Genomic DNA, 14869 nt, shown 5'->3' with positions numbered 1-14869 from the left:
AAAATAATTTATTTTTCAGACATTTATTGTCTTTAATAAAGCGTGTAACGTAGTTTTTGAAGGATTTTTAAATGTGAAAATGATGACGTTTAATTTAAATAAAAATAGGCTCAAACAGCTCAGAAACATGGGTATAGTCTTGTTTAAAAGGATGCAGTTGTTTTAAATGTAACTCTGTAGATGACTGTGTAAATATTTGTGGTAACGTCTGTGCAGTGCTGTGTTAGTCTGCCTACCTTCCCTCACTGTCAATGTCAAATATAATGTCATTTACTCAATCAATCAAAATTTGGCAATGTAACCAAAACTTGGAATCGAAAATAATCGAAATCGTACGTGGGAACTCCCCCAAAGCCCCGGAGGAAAAAGGGAAGTCAAATATATTAAAGTTTAAAGAAATGCGTTTGTTAGCATGGAATCAATTCAAGAACTGCAAAGTCAAGTCTACATATTTTATCAGCGCTAAGAAAATTGTAACAGACGTAGAGCCGCCCCCAGAAATTGTTGACAAAATCCCAGGTAAAGTTAACTAACTTTTTTCATTACATTGATTTGGCGCAAAAGTTAACTAACTTTTCTCATTACCTAATTTATAATAAAAAATTACATGATAAAGAAGGAAAGAATGAAAAATCTTTATTTGGCGCCAGAGGTAACATTACATTGTTCATAAACATAGAAATAAAAAAAATTACATGATGCGACCAAAAGGGTTTCCACTTAGCATATGCATGCCTATGATGAGGTTACACAATGCGCTGATTTTCAGTGAAACTAGTACAGAGGAGGCTTTGCCATTCAATATGAAGGATACATATTTAAAATAACAAGTAGACAGCGGTGCTAGGGAATTAAAAAGTTTGTTAAATAATAGTTAAAATGATAAAATATAAATAAATAATAATAATAAATGATAGAAGTTAAATAAAAAAAAAGAAATCAAACATTTTTCGTGCCAGCTGTTTTTTTTCTCTTATAGATTCCTTACTTGAGATTCTTCATTATTGCAAAGGGCTATAATGTCATATACATATAATGTATAATGGCTGTGAGCTATCCAGCTTAAAGCTTTAGCAGTTTTGTCTCTGTCCAGTGATTCATAAAAATGTGATCAAAAGAATAGTATTTACAATAATTCAAATTTTCAGATGCAGATCCATCCTTGGTAGAAATCTTGCCCTCATGGCCGGAGTCAGAGCAGCCAGAATTGCGGTCTGCGGTGCTGAGAGACATGCGGGTGCTGCCTAACTTTGTGACGGAGGCAGAGGAGGCTTCACTGGTGCAGGAGCTGGAGCCCCGCCTCAAAAGAATGAGATATGAGTTTGATCATTGGGATAATGTAAGATATTGATTGGAATTATTTTTAAATCTTACTTAAGTATTGAGAATTCAAATACGAAATGGTTTAGGCTGCGTTTTCTCATGAACCAATTGATGATGGTGTTTTAACCAACGTAACGGCTGGTACTACCAGGTGATAGGTATTCCAATATACCTGCAAGCGATCTGAATGACGGTTTTAACAGCTAATCAGAAAATCTACTTTCCATCATAAGGCTTTTAAAATATAATCTATGAGCGGAGTCAGTTATTTACTTTTACCTCAAGAAAATTGCATATGTTCATGAAAAGGTAAAAACTAAATTTTTCCAATTGCCACAATCCCTATATTCTATTATTTGTTTCATCCACATTCACAAATCACTTCATACAAGCTCATATTCTCAGAATTCCAAACAGAAAGATTATGGTAGGGTACTCAAATATGAAAATAGGTGTGGCATAGCTTGATTGGAGGCGCCATAGTCTGAGGAGAGATGCCGTACAAACTACAGAACATTTATCATTGTTTTATGTTGTATGTAGTATTTGTACAAGTGCTTATCACCTTGGGATTCCTCATTTAGGCGATGGGCTGGCCATCAGTCGCTATTTCAATCTCCTCTCCAGAAAGGTGAGGTTGCATCCGGGTCCAACGCCAGGAGAAAGAAGAACAAGGTACAGTAAAATACAGTGAGGTGTTATTCCCAGGCCATCCAAGGCTACCGCGAGACGGAATACAGCGGCTGGAGCCCCGAGAACGCGCGCGTGCTGCGGCGCGTGCGCGCGGCCGCGTTCCGGGGCCCGGGCGCCGCGCCGCTGCCGCTCGCGCACGTGCTGGACCTGGCCGCGGCCGGGTTCATCAAGCCTCATATCGATGCTGTGCGGGTGAGTTGCCTTCAATGCTGTTGACAGTTTGACATGTAAAACATGGAAAATTTTGAACAACATTGGTTGACGTCAAATAAATTACTTAAAACTAAATTTACTGCCGCTTTCAAGGCGTCAGTGCAGAAGAAGCGGTAACTAACTGCACTGCAGCATTTTCTTTAACAACGTCAACTTCACAACTTTCTAAACTTAGAATAGAAATATAGACGAGAGAATACTTTTTATATCTCACAGGACAGAACCGGCAACATTCAGCTGAGATGTTGAGAAAGTTGAGATTCATTGTTTGGTCATGTCGAGAGGATGACCGAAAGTAGGTTGACTAAACAAATAAACAAAGGGAGTGTGAATGGGACGGGTGGAGTGGCAAGGCCTTGACGAATGTACATACATTGATCAAATCAGAGACGTTCTGGTAAAAGGTCATGTCAGGGGTACCCGAAACTGACGAGCTTGCATGAAGAGAGTTATGAATGTGGATAAAATGAAAGAAGGATGCTGGGATCGTGTTAAGTGGAAAGATGCGTGACTTATAATATAATATATAGCAAGATATCAATATTCATGAGCAAGATGAGAGACCTCTGGAGACTTCACAGCCCCTGATTAACAGATAAAACTTGGAAGTTTTTCTAAGTATCTTTATCCATAGTGTAGTTTTCCACACAAGAGATGTTATTAACTTCCAGTTCTGCGGAGAAGTGATAGCGGGCCTCTGCTTGCTGTCCTCGGCAGTGATGCGCTTGCAGCACGAGACGACGCCGCACCTGCAGCTGGACGCGCTGCTTGAGAGGCGCGCCTTGTACATCATGCGGTAAGGCATCCTTAGAGCTAGCTCTCGATATTATAAACCTAATGCGATTTGATGCTGTTGTATGACGAAGAATAACTGCTGAAATGAGAATTGAAATCCTCCTGGCGTCAGTCCCGGTTGCGTCCTTAAATCTTTATAGAGCCCTAGGTGCGTCTATGACCAGGTGGGAATTGTTTCATTGGAAACAATTCAGATTCAGGTTCAGTTAGAATTAGGAAGGTCTTGGTAATTTTGGAATGCATCTTGATTGCGTGGCCATACGAAGGCTGTAACTATCTCTCTCGCCAAGCTTCTCTCCAGGGAGGTGACGACAGACATCAAAACTTATACCAGGAATACGATACAGTATTTTTTTACATATTCATTTAAGAATGTAAAAAGACTCAATATTAAATTTTCTGTATATGTCTCCATAGCTTTACCATGGATGAAGTAAAAGGCGACTAAGGGAAAGGCTAATGAACTTGGGATTCTTCTTGTAGACAATCTGGCCTTATTTGAACCTCAATTTCACTATAAATTTTTAAGATTGTTGTCTCTGTCTGCCCCGCAAGGCATGTTCACGTGATATTATTTGTATGTATGTCCCTGTGAGCAGCGGCTGCGCCCGCTACCAGTTCACGCACGCCGTGCTGCCCGCGGAGCGCAGCGCGTGGCGCGGCGCCGTGCTGCGGCGCGCGCGCCGGCTCGCGCTCATCACGCGCAGCCAGCCCGCGCCCGCCGGCACCGAGTAGGCTCGCCCGGGGGAGGATAACGGGCGAGTACAACAGCCCCCTTGGCGTGGCAGACGCGACGCCGTTTCGCTTTTCATTGTGAAGTGAAACGAGACAGCAATAGTTTTTCTTTTCACGCGATAACAATTGCGTCGCGCGTGCTATGCTATGAGGGCTGGTGTTTTTAACCGACGTCAAAAGAAGGGTTATGTTTAAAAGATATTGATAAGGCACCTGTCTTATCGTAAACTGTGCCTTATGATAATGTATAAATAGATTGTTAAAATGTACAAATTCACATTGGCGCGATTCAAAATGTAGTAATGATAGTACCGCAATCGTATGATAATACCGCACATAATTTTATTTAAAAAAAAATTATATGTATCTATATTTTACGGTTTCTATGGCGCTTGTTTGTCATATAAAATCGGATGAAGCAAAGGAAGTATGCAGGGATCGTGGCAAGTGGAAAGAGGTAGTCTCTGCCTACCCCTCCGGGAAAGAAGCGTGATTTTATGTATGTATGTATACATACTGTATACATTTTAAATTTAAAAATATAAACAGTGACAATTCGTACATATTTTTTTGTGATTAATATTTTGTTAAATGCGAGCGAGTTCTGAATCGCGCTAATTTTGTACGCTATGAATTTATTAGATAGTTAATTTATTACTTAGGTATGGATTTCTTATTACATTTGTTTTATACGAAGATGTATTATAATCTAGTCTTAGAATAAAAGAAAATATGATGTTGAAAAATTATTTTATTTACTGTATATACCCGAGCGCTACCTACACGGACCTGTCGGAAATGAGGATTCATGATGTCAGCCATTACATAGATGCTACATATTATTGTACAAATTACACAATAAATACATCGAGTACATACAGGTGACTTTTAATTCAACTGCGTAAATTTTACTGTTAAGTGTACTCATCTAAAGGATATTTAAAAACGTTAAAAGAAATATCGGTTCATATTTCAGAAAGTACGAAAAAAAAATGAAAGTATCAAAATCCATACATCCTACATACGTCATATCACCCCGGCCGGCGGAAAAGCGACGCGTAAGATTCAGAGCTGAGCGATCTCGACAACTCTGTACTTGATCTTGATACTAGAAAAATAATTTATTTTTCAGACATTTATTTACATGTTTAGTTTTAATTTCTTTTTGTGGTATTGGTCTTTAATAAAGCGTGTGATGAGTTTTTGAGGGTTTTTTAAATGTGAAAATGATGACGTTTAATTTTAATAAAAATAGGCTCAAACGGCTCAGAAGCATGGGTTTAGTCTATGTTTAAAAGGATGCAGTTGTTTTAAATGTCACCATGTATAATCAGTGTTCCTCATTCAGTACGCCTTTCTAATACACAACAGTGGCGACGAGGATCGTAAACGATACGAAGGGAACAAGAAAACTGTACAATGGCCGGTGACGCGAGCACGCCGTGACAGCCACGTCAAAAGTGAAAAGTTTGTGACCAGTGCATCCACCTAACTTAGGTATCCGTGAATCCACGGGTTCAAAATCAGTAGCAATGGAGGCTACGCAAATCGCACATCTGGCTCAGATGGTGGAAGCTATGAGAGGTGTGCAGGAACAACAAAAATTACAACAAGCGTTAATGGATAAAGATACAAAACCCATTACTGGCATTTCATTACAGCCATATGATGAAATCAACGGATCATTTAAAAGTTATTTACAACGATTACAAAATGACATTACATTGAAGGGCGTAACCAACGAGTAATCAAAATTACAAATATTTCTGAATTGTATCGGTCCCAAACACTCAGCTATTGAAAAACATTACAGCTCCGAGTACACCGGAATCAAAAACATACAACGACTTGGTGAAAATTCTAAGTAACCATATTGCCCCAGAACCTGGTGAGGTTACCCAACAACATAAGTTTTGCCTTCGTACCCAGCAAGAGTATGAGAGTATTGCAAATTATGTCGCTGGATTGAAAGAAATAGGTGGAAAATGCAATTTTATCTGCAATCATTGTAGAAAAACAACATTTGAAACTCACTCGCGGGTGCAGTTCGTTAGAGGGCTACGCAGTTCTGAAATAAAGGAAAGGCTACTTCAAGAATCACCTGAAACTAAATTTGAGGACATTTTAAAAATTGCTATGTCTCTATAACATCAAAAACTGAGTCGAAGGAGATGGGCACCGAAATACAAGGAAATATAAATAAAGTTTCACTATACAAAAAGAAGGAAAATAAATACAATGGAAATACATACAATAAGAATGAAAATGCAGAAGAAAAACATAATATTAAATGTTTCTGCTGTGGCAAAACAAACCATACAGCAAGAAAATGTAAACTGAAAGACAAATTATTCTGCAAAAATTGTAAAGTCAAAGGACATATACAGTCAGTTTGTTTTAAAGGTTGTTTAAAATTGTATAGCACACTGGCCGCTTACAAAAAGTTAATATTCAAGTGAAGAGAAAATGATCTTCTTTTGTTAATTTTTTCACAATGGTTGTCATGAATTGGAATTACTCACGATATGTTTATGTTTTGAGTTTTTATATTATAGTTTTATTTTTATTTACCAACACGTAGTTATTTTATTTTATCTCGGCAAATTTCGTTTGAACAAAGGTTGACAAATTGAAATAGAAATAGATAGTGATCCGGATGAAGAGATATATGAAATACACAAACTACATTATACTTCAAAATATCCAAGTACAAAATGATGATAAATTCTACATTTCACTACAGTTAAATGGAAAAATACATAACTTACAAATAGATACAGGTGCTGCTGTCACCACATGTTCGGCTGAATATTTTTACAAACATTTTCCCAATTTGAAATTAACAAGTACTTCATTAAAATTACGCACATATACGCATTATTATCTCCAGTAGGTAATTGGAGACAATAATACCAATTTTACAAATTACACAATAAATATAACGAGTACATATTATCATCAGTCAGTGTTCCTCATTCCGTACGCCTTTCCAATACACAACAAAATGAACCTTATTATTTTATAACATTAACACTCGTCTTCCAGCGGATAAATAGCAAATTATAAATATTAACCGTCATAACTCAGTAGAATATCGATAAGTAATGTGGTTTTAATCGTGCCATCTGAAAAATAGAAAAAAATGGTCAAACGATAGAGAAATATTACAGGAAAACATTGCAATAAAAAGTAACATCAGTTAACTTGAACATAGTTTTGCCTTGTTTGTTTTTGAACTCTTAGTCTAGATATACACACAAAATTTTATGAACTGAACGGTCCGCTAAATGTTACAAGCGAAATAGCAGGTCTTTGCATTCTAACTTTAATGTATTTGGTAATAAAGTCATTATTTTATTGAGTTTTCATCCGACCTGATTCGGCGGCAGGTCGCGCTATTCTGCGGCGTCGAATACTGCCGAGTCAGTCGTCCAGCGCGTCCATCTCGAGGTACTCGGCGCCGTCGTCGGCCTCGGCGCGGGCGTGCGCGCGCGCGTGCCGCTTCAGCGCAGCCGCCGACCCGAACCTGGGGTAGATACAGCTATGTGAACCTTATCACTAAAAGTCTACTGGAGAAGTATGCACCGGTCGTCGTGAATGGAAAGACGTGGTCTCTGCCTATGGCAGTGGCGCAGCGTAGTGGGGGCGGCAGGGGCGGACCGCCCCGGGCGTCACTTTTAGGAGGCGGCAAAATTTTACAACAAATAATAAATTTTGCTCTTAAAAAAAGTAGACGTATATTTTTTTTATTGAAGACCAAAGTTTTGTTTTTAATTCTAACAAAAACTCGTTAATATAAAATTATAGTATCGTTCTAGTTCTAATTAGAAATAGATTTTATTTAATCTTGTCTATCGTCGTACACCTTACATCGTATATCGTAGGTACACCTTGATGATAGACAAGATTAAATAAAATAATCTTAAGTGATAGGTAGGTAACTAAGTTATATCAATGTAGGTATGAAATAGGTTAAATTAAAAAAAATTGTATTAATAAATGTGATTATAAAACTTAGACAAGCTTATTTATTTAAAATCTAACCTGTATAATGCAAAATAATGATGACTGTTATCGTCGAAAAATTCTCTATAATGATGTATACTGTACATCAAATTAAAATACCTAAATAAAAGGGCGGCAAAATTGTCTTCCGCCTCGGGTAGCAGACACTCACGCTACGCCACTGTGCCTACCTTTTGGAAAAGCAAAATATTTAATAATCACGTCTCAATTCTTTACGGGATAGACAGAACCAAAAATCTGGAAGACAGTAGACCATATTCAGCTATAAAAGACAGATTTTATATGTTCATAATTACCTTACTATTTAACGCGTATGGGAGGAGAGAGGCGACTAATTTAAATCCTACCTCAGCCACGTCCCAATGATTCTTAGAGTGCTAACCGATGCTCTTTCGGTGAGGTAGACGTGTAACCAAGATTCAACATGAGTTAGGTTACTTTGCAGAGGTCAGATGTGAGTCGCTTCGTATAAAAACCGGATTCACCCGATCTAAGTTGCACCCGGGGCTCCTCTCCGGAGTGGCAAAGAGATGTAACTGAGACCAACACCAACCCCCTTAGCATGGCTCGCGCGACGCCATTCTAATCGCGCGAAAAACTATCGCTGTTTCGCTTGTTATTATGACGTGAAACGGGACAGCGACTATTTTTTGCGCGATAAACACGGCTTCGCGCGCGCGTGCTGCGGGGGCCGCAGGAAGAAGCAGTAAGCAGTGACTGACGTGCGGCCACACTGCGCGCAGCGCGGGGCGGGCGGCGGCGGCGCGCTGGCGTGCGCCGCGCGGATGTGCGACAGCAGGTTGGTTCTGGCGACAAAGTACAACATTATGGATACACTGACTGGATCCGAAATCATGCACAAATTTAACAGAAAAAAATATTATCAAATTTTATAGGAAGACTAGCTTTTGCTCGCGACTTCGTACGCCGTTTTTAAACTCAATGCCCCGCTAAAATACAAATTTACTAAATATAAATGCTAAAATATATATTTAACCGTACTGTTAGTTTAATTTTTAGCTATTAGTGTTTTTTGTAGTCAGGTTTAAATTATTTTTTTTTAGTGTTATTAAATTTTTAACATGTGTATTTTATATATGCTCTTTTTCTCTGTTTGTGATTGTGATTTTTTAATTTAATATTTTTCTTTAGAGATCTGGCACTCATATCGTATAAACTCCTGCAGTAATCTTATATATAAAATTCTCGTGTCATAATGTTCGTTCCGTACTCCTCCGAAACGGCATGACCGATTCCCATGAAATTTTGTGAGCATATTGAGTAGGTCTGAGAATCGATCATTCTATTTTTCATACCCCTTAGTGGTAAGGGTTATCCACCCTTAACCTCCTTTTTTGAACTAGAAATAACTTTAAAAAAATATATATGGAAAATCAACGTTTCCCGGGACCGCTAGTAGTGTATAGAATGTGATCCCCTCACCTGGTGCCGAACCTCAGTATGCAGCCGTCGTAGCCGCACACGAAGTGGTCGGCCCGCCGGTGCGCCAGCGCGTGCGCGCTGTAGTCCTCCTCCGCCTCGAACGCCTGCAACGTTGCAATACGGTGTCCTTACTTACCACCTTGCGGTTATACGGGCCGAATCACGGGATTGTAGCCGCTATATTTTACCCTTTATGCAAAAAGTCGCAGGTGGCCTAATTGCAGAGAATTAAGTTCTCGGAAGGAGAACCTCTTTGGTTTTGTGTTATACGTCTCATATTTAGGGGGGATGACGTCACACACAGATTGCGACAGAGTTCTCACCAAAACTGATACTATTAGTTGTTTTGCTAAGAACACTGTCGCTACCTGCGAATGATTATTCAATAAAATAAGAACATCAAAACAAATAAATTAAACTTAAAATTCAAAAACAAAATGACCCCTGCTATCTCGCTCATAATAGGGGACAGTTCAGTCCGCGGTTTCCACTGGCGCGGCGGTGAGACTGACCTTGAAGCAGACAGCGCACAGCAGCGGCGGCGCGGCGCCGCGGCCGTGCGCGGCGGCCGCGTGCGCCGCCAGCGCGGGCCGCGAGAACACGCGCGCGCCGCACAGCGGGCACGCGCCGCCGCCCGCGCAGCCCGCGCAGTGGCGGCGGTGCTCCCACGGCGACTGCGGGCACACAGGAACGTTGAATCTCTATTAACTTTGCTGGTTGATTCCCAGTTATCTACTGCAATGCCTAAGGGTTCAGAGTCCACCTTCCAAATTTTCTCATATTCAAAAGTTATTTTACATGATATAGATTATATTATGAACATTTGCAGGGATACCAGACAAACAAAGTAGTTTGGCAATTACATATTATCATGCAAAATTTTAATAAACTCTTAAAGAATAAAACCAGTGTTCTTTCTTATTGACTTTTTTATATTATTTCTAATACTCCTAAGATAAATTCAGACATATATAAGAGCAAACAAGTTTTTTTAATTGTTCAAATATGTTCAGTTACAACTTTATTTGGCTGAACAGCTATTTCATCTTTCTTCAAAACACTTATCCTAAAACACCAACCTACCTGAAAAGTGGCCTGGCACAGATAACACATGAGCGCGCGGTCCGCCTCGTGCAGCCGCGCGTGCTCGCGGGCGGCCGCGCGCGACGAGAACTGCGCGCCGCAACTCCAGCACGAGTGCAGCGCCGTCGCCGGGTGCGAGCTCGCGTGCTCGCGGTACTCTGATACACGCTGGAACGTAAGGTCAACTGTTTTAATCATGATCCCTGCATACTTCTTATTCTTTTCTCTGTGCAGATAGATACATACAAAAGAATTTGGACACCAGCTGGCTAGCGATATCACATCACATACACCCACCCACCTGACTTTGGACAAGACATCTCCTAATCTACTATGGAACAGCCACAGGTCTGTCTAACAAACAATAAATAATTCATAATAAGATAAAACATACCTGGAAAGAAAGTGGGCACACAGTACACTGATACACAGTTTCTCCACGGGCATTCTTTGACTTCTCCGAGTCTTCTTCATCTGCTGCTGTTGCCGCTGCTAGGGCATCTTTATCCACCATGATAATATCTTCCTCACTGTAGGAACCCCCCGCATTCATTCCGGGCCCTCCCACAACAATAAAGACATCAATTTTTTGAGTTAACTCGTGAAGCCGTCGCCTCAAAGCGCGGATTTTCTCGCTCAATGGAGGAACACCTTTATTTGAGAGGTTAGAACTGAATTCGTAGGCGTCGATTGTACGTCGAACACAGTTTAAGCACAGACGCCCATCAGGCAACACCTGCAAAAAACAATGTTTTAGAAAAAACTTAATTAAAACTACTTTAAGATGTTTATTATAATGATCAAAAGCTGTTCTTCATTCTCATTATTCTGGATATATATATATCTGTGAAATAAACCAACAGTAATAATAAAGTTTGAGGTTATGATCACCAAAACATTCGTTTTCCTGCTTGATTTAGATACCTTGTTGTTGTTGAGATGCAGCAGCATGGCCCGCAGAGGCACCTGCATGGGGCCAGCAGCAGTATCGTGCTCCTCAGGCGTCATTAGCTCACCGCCACCGTCCGAACCGCAAACACAGCAACTTTCCTGTTCCGCTTCGAGTTTCATCACTGCGGAAGCCATGAAGCCAGTGACTTGCAATTTTATAAGTGATAGATATAATAAACCGATAATTAGTAATTAAAATAGCACAGGAACAAGCAAGCTTATTTTTTCTATCAGAAACTAAATAGAGATATGTTTATCTATGTTTCTATTTTGTTTTATTTTTAAATTGATGTTGTCACATTGACGTTGACGTTTTACCGCTGATTTTTTTTTTAATTTCTGGGAATGGCAGATTCAAATTCAGATTTTTTATTAATTTGAGTTAGCCTTGTAGTAAGTTTGAGACGTTATGAGATAACAATTCAACGATACTTTATAATAAATACATTATGTTAGATACACATCGAATCCAATACGCCATTCAGAGGCGAAGGCAAGAGGTATCAGCGAGAATCTAAAAAATAACTATTCTAATCATGCCGTCACATAAAAAGAAGCATCTGAGACGTCTTGTTTTGTGATAATGAGTCGTCTGCCAGGACTCAATAAATATGCCACATAAAAGAGCTCGTTGGCACCTCGGACTTTGTACATAAAGAAGTTGTATTATATCATCTGAAGTGCTAAAGCTAGTACTACGTACAAAAATACACTGGTACCGGTTTTATACTTTGAAATAATACTCAAACAACTATGTTTTATAAATGGTTTCGTATATACACTTAATATATTGTAATAGATTTTGAATTTTATATTTTATCTACATCTACAAATATATAAAATAATAAAAAAAATAAATGACAGTGAGAATAACATAACATGACAGTTAGTTTTGTTGACAGTTGACAGTATAACAAAATACCGACGCCATTATTTTGTTTGTTCTCTTGTTTGAAAATTTTATCTAGATTCATCCTCAAATATACGGATTTAATTTGTATTCTAAATAGCATTTTTTTGTGATCATCTACAAACATGTCTATCGGTGTGCCTATTAAAGTACTTCACGAGGCAGAGGGTCATGTAGTGACCTGCGAAACTAATACCGGCGAAGTTTATCGCGGAAAGCTAATAGAAGCCGAGGATAACATGAATTGCCAGATGACTCTGGTGACAGTGACCTACCGCGATGGACGCGTTGCCCAGTTGGAGAATGTGTATATCAGAGGCTCAAAGATCCGATTTCTGATATTACCGGACATGTTGAAGAATGCCCCTATGTTCAAACGACAAGGGAATAAACCAACCGCCGGTCGCGGCAAGAGTGCTATATTGAGGGCACAAGGTGAGTCTTAAGCTTTATCACAATGTTCTTAGAGTAAACCAGATACGAATTTAGTTTAAAAGCATCAATAATATTTACAGTGAATTGACTGTCAACCCAGTAACCTAAAAACATGTTGAAAAACTAAGATTAAATAACTATAAAACTGGTCTTCACTCCGTTCTGTACCAAAAGAAGTGTCTTGAATATCTTTGTTTGTTTACTATCACATACAACTAAACAAGTAAAAAATTAACAAAGAAGATAAGTAACCTGCATTTATTTATGAATTCATTTTCTTGAATAATGTAATAAAGTGATGCAGTGGAGGCATTTGTACTCATTGTACATTGATACATACATACAATCAAGACTACCCTTGCGCAGGGAAAACTAAGCCAACGGAAAATATCATGTATCCTGGTACTCCTGGTACTGGTCAGGCTTGTGTCCTGGCTTCTTTGGACTGAATAAGTCAGGTTAACATAAATCAGCTCTCATTTAGGATATTAGTTTGTGTGATCAAGGGTATTTTGTATTTCAACTAAAAAACCTTTATTTATAATGAAGTGTTATGTTAATTCATTCATCATTCATATAATCATGTCTATATCCCTTGCGGGGAAGACAGAGCCTGCAGGCTTATGCTGAATGATAGAATTAAGATGATAGAATTAAGATTCAAATAGTAACAGGTTGCAAGCCCATTACCTAAAAGATGAATCCCAAGTTAATTAGCCTATCCCTTCGGCGCCTTTACCACATTCTTGGGGATAAGATTAAGAATAGTGGTCCTATTCTTTTTTTATATTGATGTGGTTCCCTATGGCAGATATATTAATTCTAGGGTAATTTTAATGATAAATAATATATATGTTTTAGTAATGTCCTTACATAGATTTTTACTAATTTTCATCAGGCCAGAGACCTTTGTACCATCTCTGTCCCTTTTGTGCCGTTTTTATGTTTTACTCTTATGGTGTAATAAAGAATTAATCTATCAGATCCCTCATTATGTAAGACTTATAGCAGAAATGTATTTGTAAATAGTTTTAAATCACACCTTTTTCTTGTAGAGACTATCTTGGCAGAGTATATAATTCTTTCATTTAATCCATATTCATTGCTCATGATTAAATTATTTGTTTTCAGCTGCGGGTCGAGGCCGGCCGGGCGGGCGCGGCGGCGGCGGGCACCGCGGCGGCTGGCAGGGCGGCTCGGGGCCCTCGAGACGCTAGGGCTGAGCCGAGTACAAACTGCTAATTTTAGGCTAAAATCTTTTAATTTGTAGTTAAGATAAGTCAGTCTTGTATATAATTCCGTGTGATGTGTTTGGGTATTTTAGGTGGATCGAAAAAAAGCCCTAGTTAATAATTTTTATAATATAATGCAATATTTTGGCATCAAGCAAAAAACAGTAACTTGCTCGTGAAAATCTTTCGACTAATGTCTTCAGCTAAATAGAGTTGCGCCTAGGATAGTAATGGGTTATGGAACATTTAATGTTTTCAAAGAAAGAATTAAGTGAGACATATATTGTAGTGGGTATATAACGTTGATGATTATTTGGACTTTTCTGTTGATATTGGTCATACGTGAACCGATTTATATAAAACAATAAAATTTTCGACTAGTTGACGTCATGGACGGAATGACATTCTGTTAACTTGATTGAATGGGCAAGGAAATAAGTTCATGAGTTAACTAGTCGACGTTGACGGGATATGTAAACGCGTGAACGAACGAACTAACCGAGAATGAAGATGTTCATGAGTTAACTAGTCGACGTTGACGGGATATGTAAACGCGTGAACGAACGAACTAACGCCTAGTCAGTCGCGCTGCGCGTGATTGGTACCGAGAATGAAGATGTTCACAAGTAAACTAGTTCATCATTCAACTTTAAATTAGTCTAATGGTTAATAAAAGATAAACGGTTGAAATAAACAATTCGTTCATTTAACACCCATCCCTATTTTCCACCAGGAACAGTCTGAAATTGTATCCATCCACCTACTTTGCCTGTTATATGTTAAGATCCTGACTAAGCACACACGTCATATCTTTAAAAACCCATTGTGAATTTGCTTCATAAGATATATATTCTTAAAGAAATACTCCTTAAGTGAGAATGATATATCATGGAGTGCAGGTAGCATTGTGTGAACAGTGTGATGTTTTGAGGATGGAAATATATGTTATGACCAGCCGCACTCTTGGTTTTCTTTACCCACTCTCAAGATTAATCAAACTTATCTTGATGTTCTAATGACTGTCAGATAT

At 38.8% G+C, this 14869-nt stretch overlaps 3 protein-coding genes across 3 annotated transcripts; 2 read left to right on the top strand and 1 right to left on the bottom strand.

Moving 5' to 3' along the window:
• The first annotated feature begins 277 nt into the window (after positions 1-277).
• LOC106140283 (alpha-ketoglutarate-dependent dioxygenase alkB homolog 7, mitochondrial) lies at positions 278-4477 on the top strand. The gene is made up of 5 exons (XM_013341859.2): positions 278-519; positions 1149-1339; positions 2032-2208; positions 2901-3025; positions 3624-4477. Exons 1-5 carry the CDS (start codon positions 399-401, stop codon positions 3757-3759), a joined length of 750 nt encoding a protein of 249 aa, XP_013197313.2. The 5' UTR covers positions 278-398; the 3' UTR covers positions 3760-4477.
• A 15-nt stretch (positions 4478-4492) lies between these two features.
• On the bottom strand, positions 4493-11529 carry LOC106140272 (zinc finger protein 771). The gene is made up of 8 exons (XM_060950648.1): positions 11236-11529; positions 10706-11047; positions 10312-10479; positions 9741-9902; positions 9229-9332; positions 8508-8591; positions 7134-7285; positions 4493-6884 (listed from the first exon to the last, which is right to left on the bottom strand). Exons 1-7 carry the CDS (start codon positions 11395-11397, stop codon positions 7183-7185), a joined length of 1125 nt encoding a protein of 374 aa, XP_060806631.1. The 5' UTR covers positions 11398-11529; the 3' UTR covers positions 4493-6884; positions 7134-7182.
• A 624-nt stretch (positions 11530-12153) lies between these two features.
• On the top strand, positions 12154-14799 carry LOC106140273 (small nuclear ribonucleoprotein Sm D3). Its single transcript, XM_013341845.2, has 2 exons — positions 12154-12607; positions 13739-14799. Exons 1-2 carry the CDS (start codon positions 12298-12300, stop codon positions 13822-13824), a joined length of 396 nt encoding a protein of 131 aa, XP_013197299.1. The 5' UTR covers positions 12154-12297; the 3' UTR covers positions 13825-14799.
• Positions 14800-14869: the final 70 nt, after the last annotated feature.

The sequence above is a fragment of the Amyelois transitella genome, chromosome 22, assembly GCF_032362555.1.
Source record: "Amyelois transitella isolate CPQ chromosome 22, ilAmyTran1.1, whole genome shotgun sequence".
In the NCBI taxonomy this organism is placed as follows: Eukaryota; Metazoa; Arthropoda; class Insecta; order Lepidoptera; family Pyralidae; genus Amyelois; species Amyelois transitella.
This window is presented reverse-complemented; position numbering and strand designations above follow the sequence as displayed.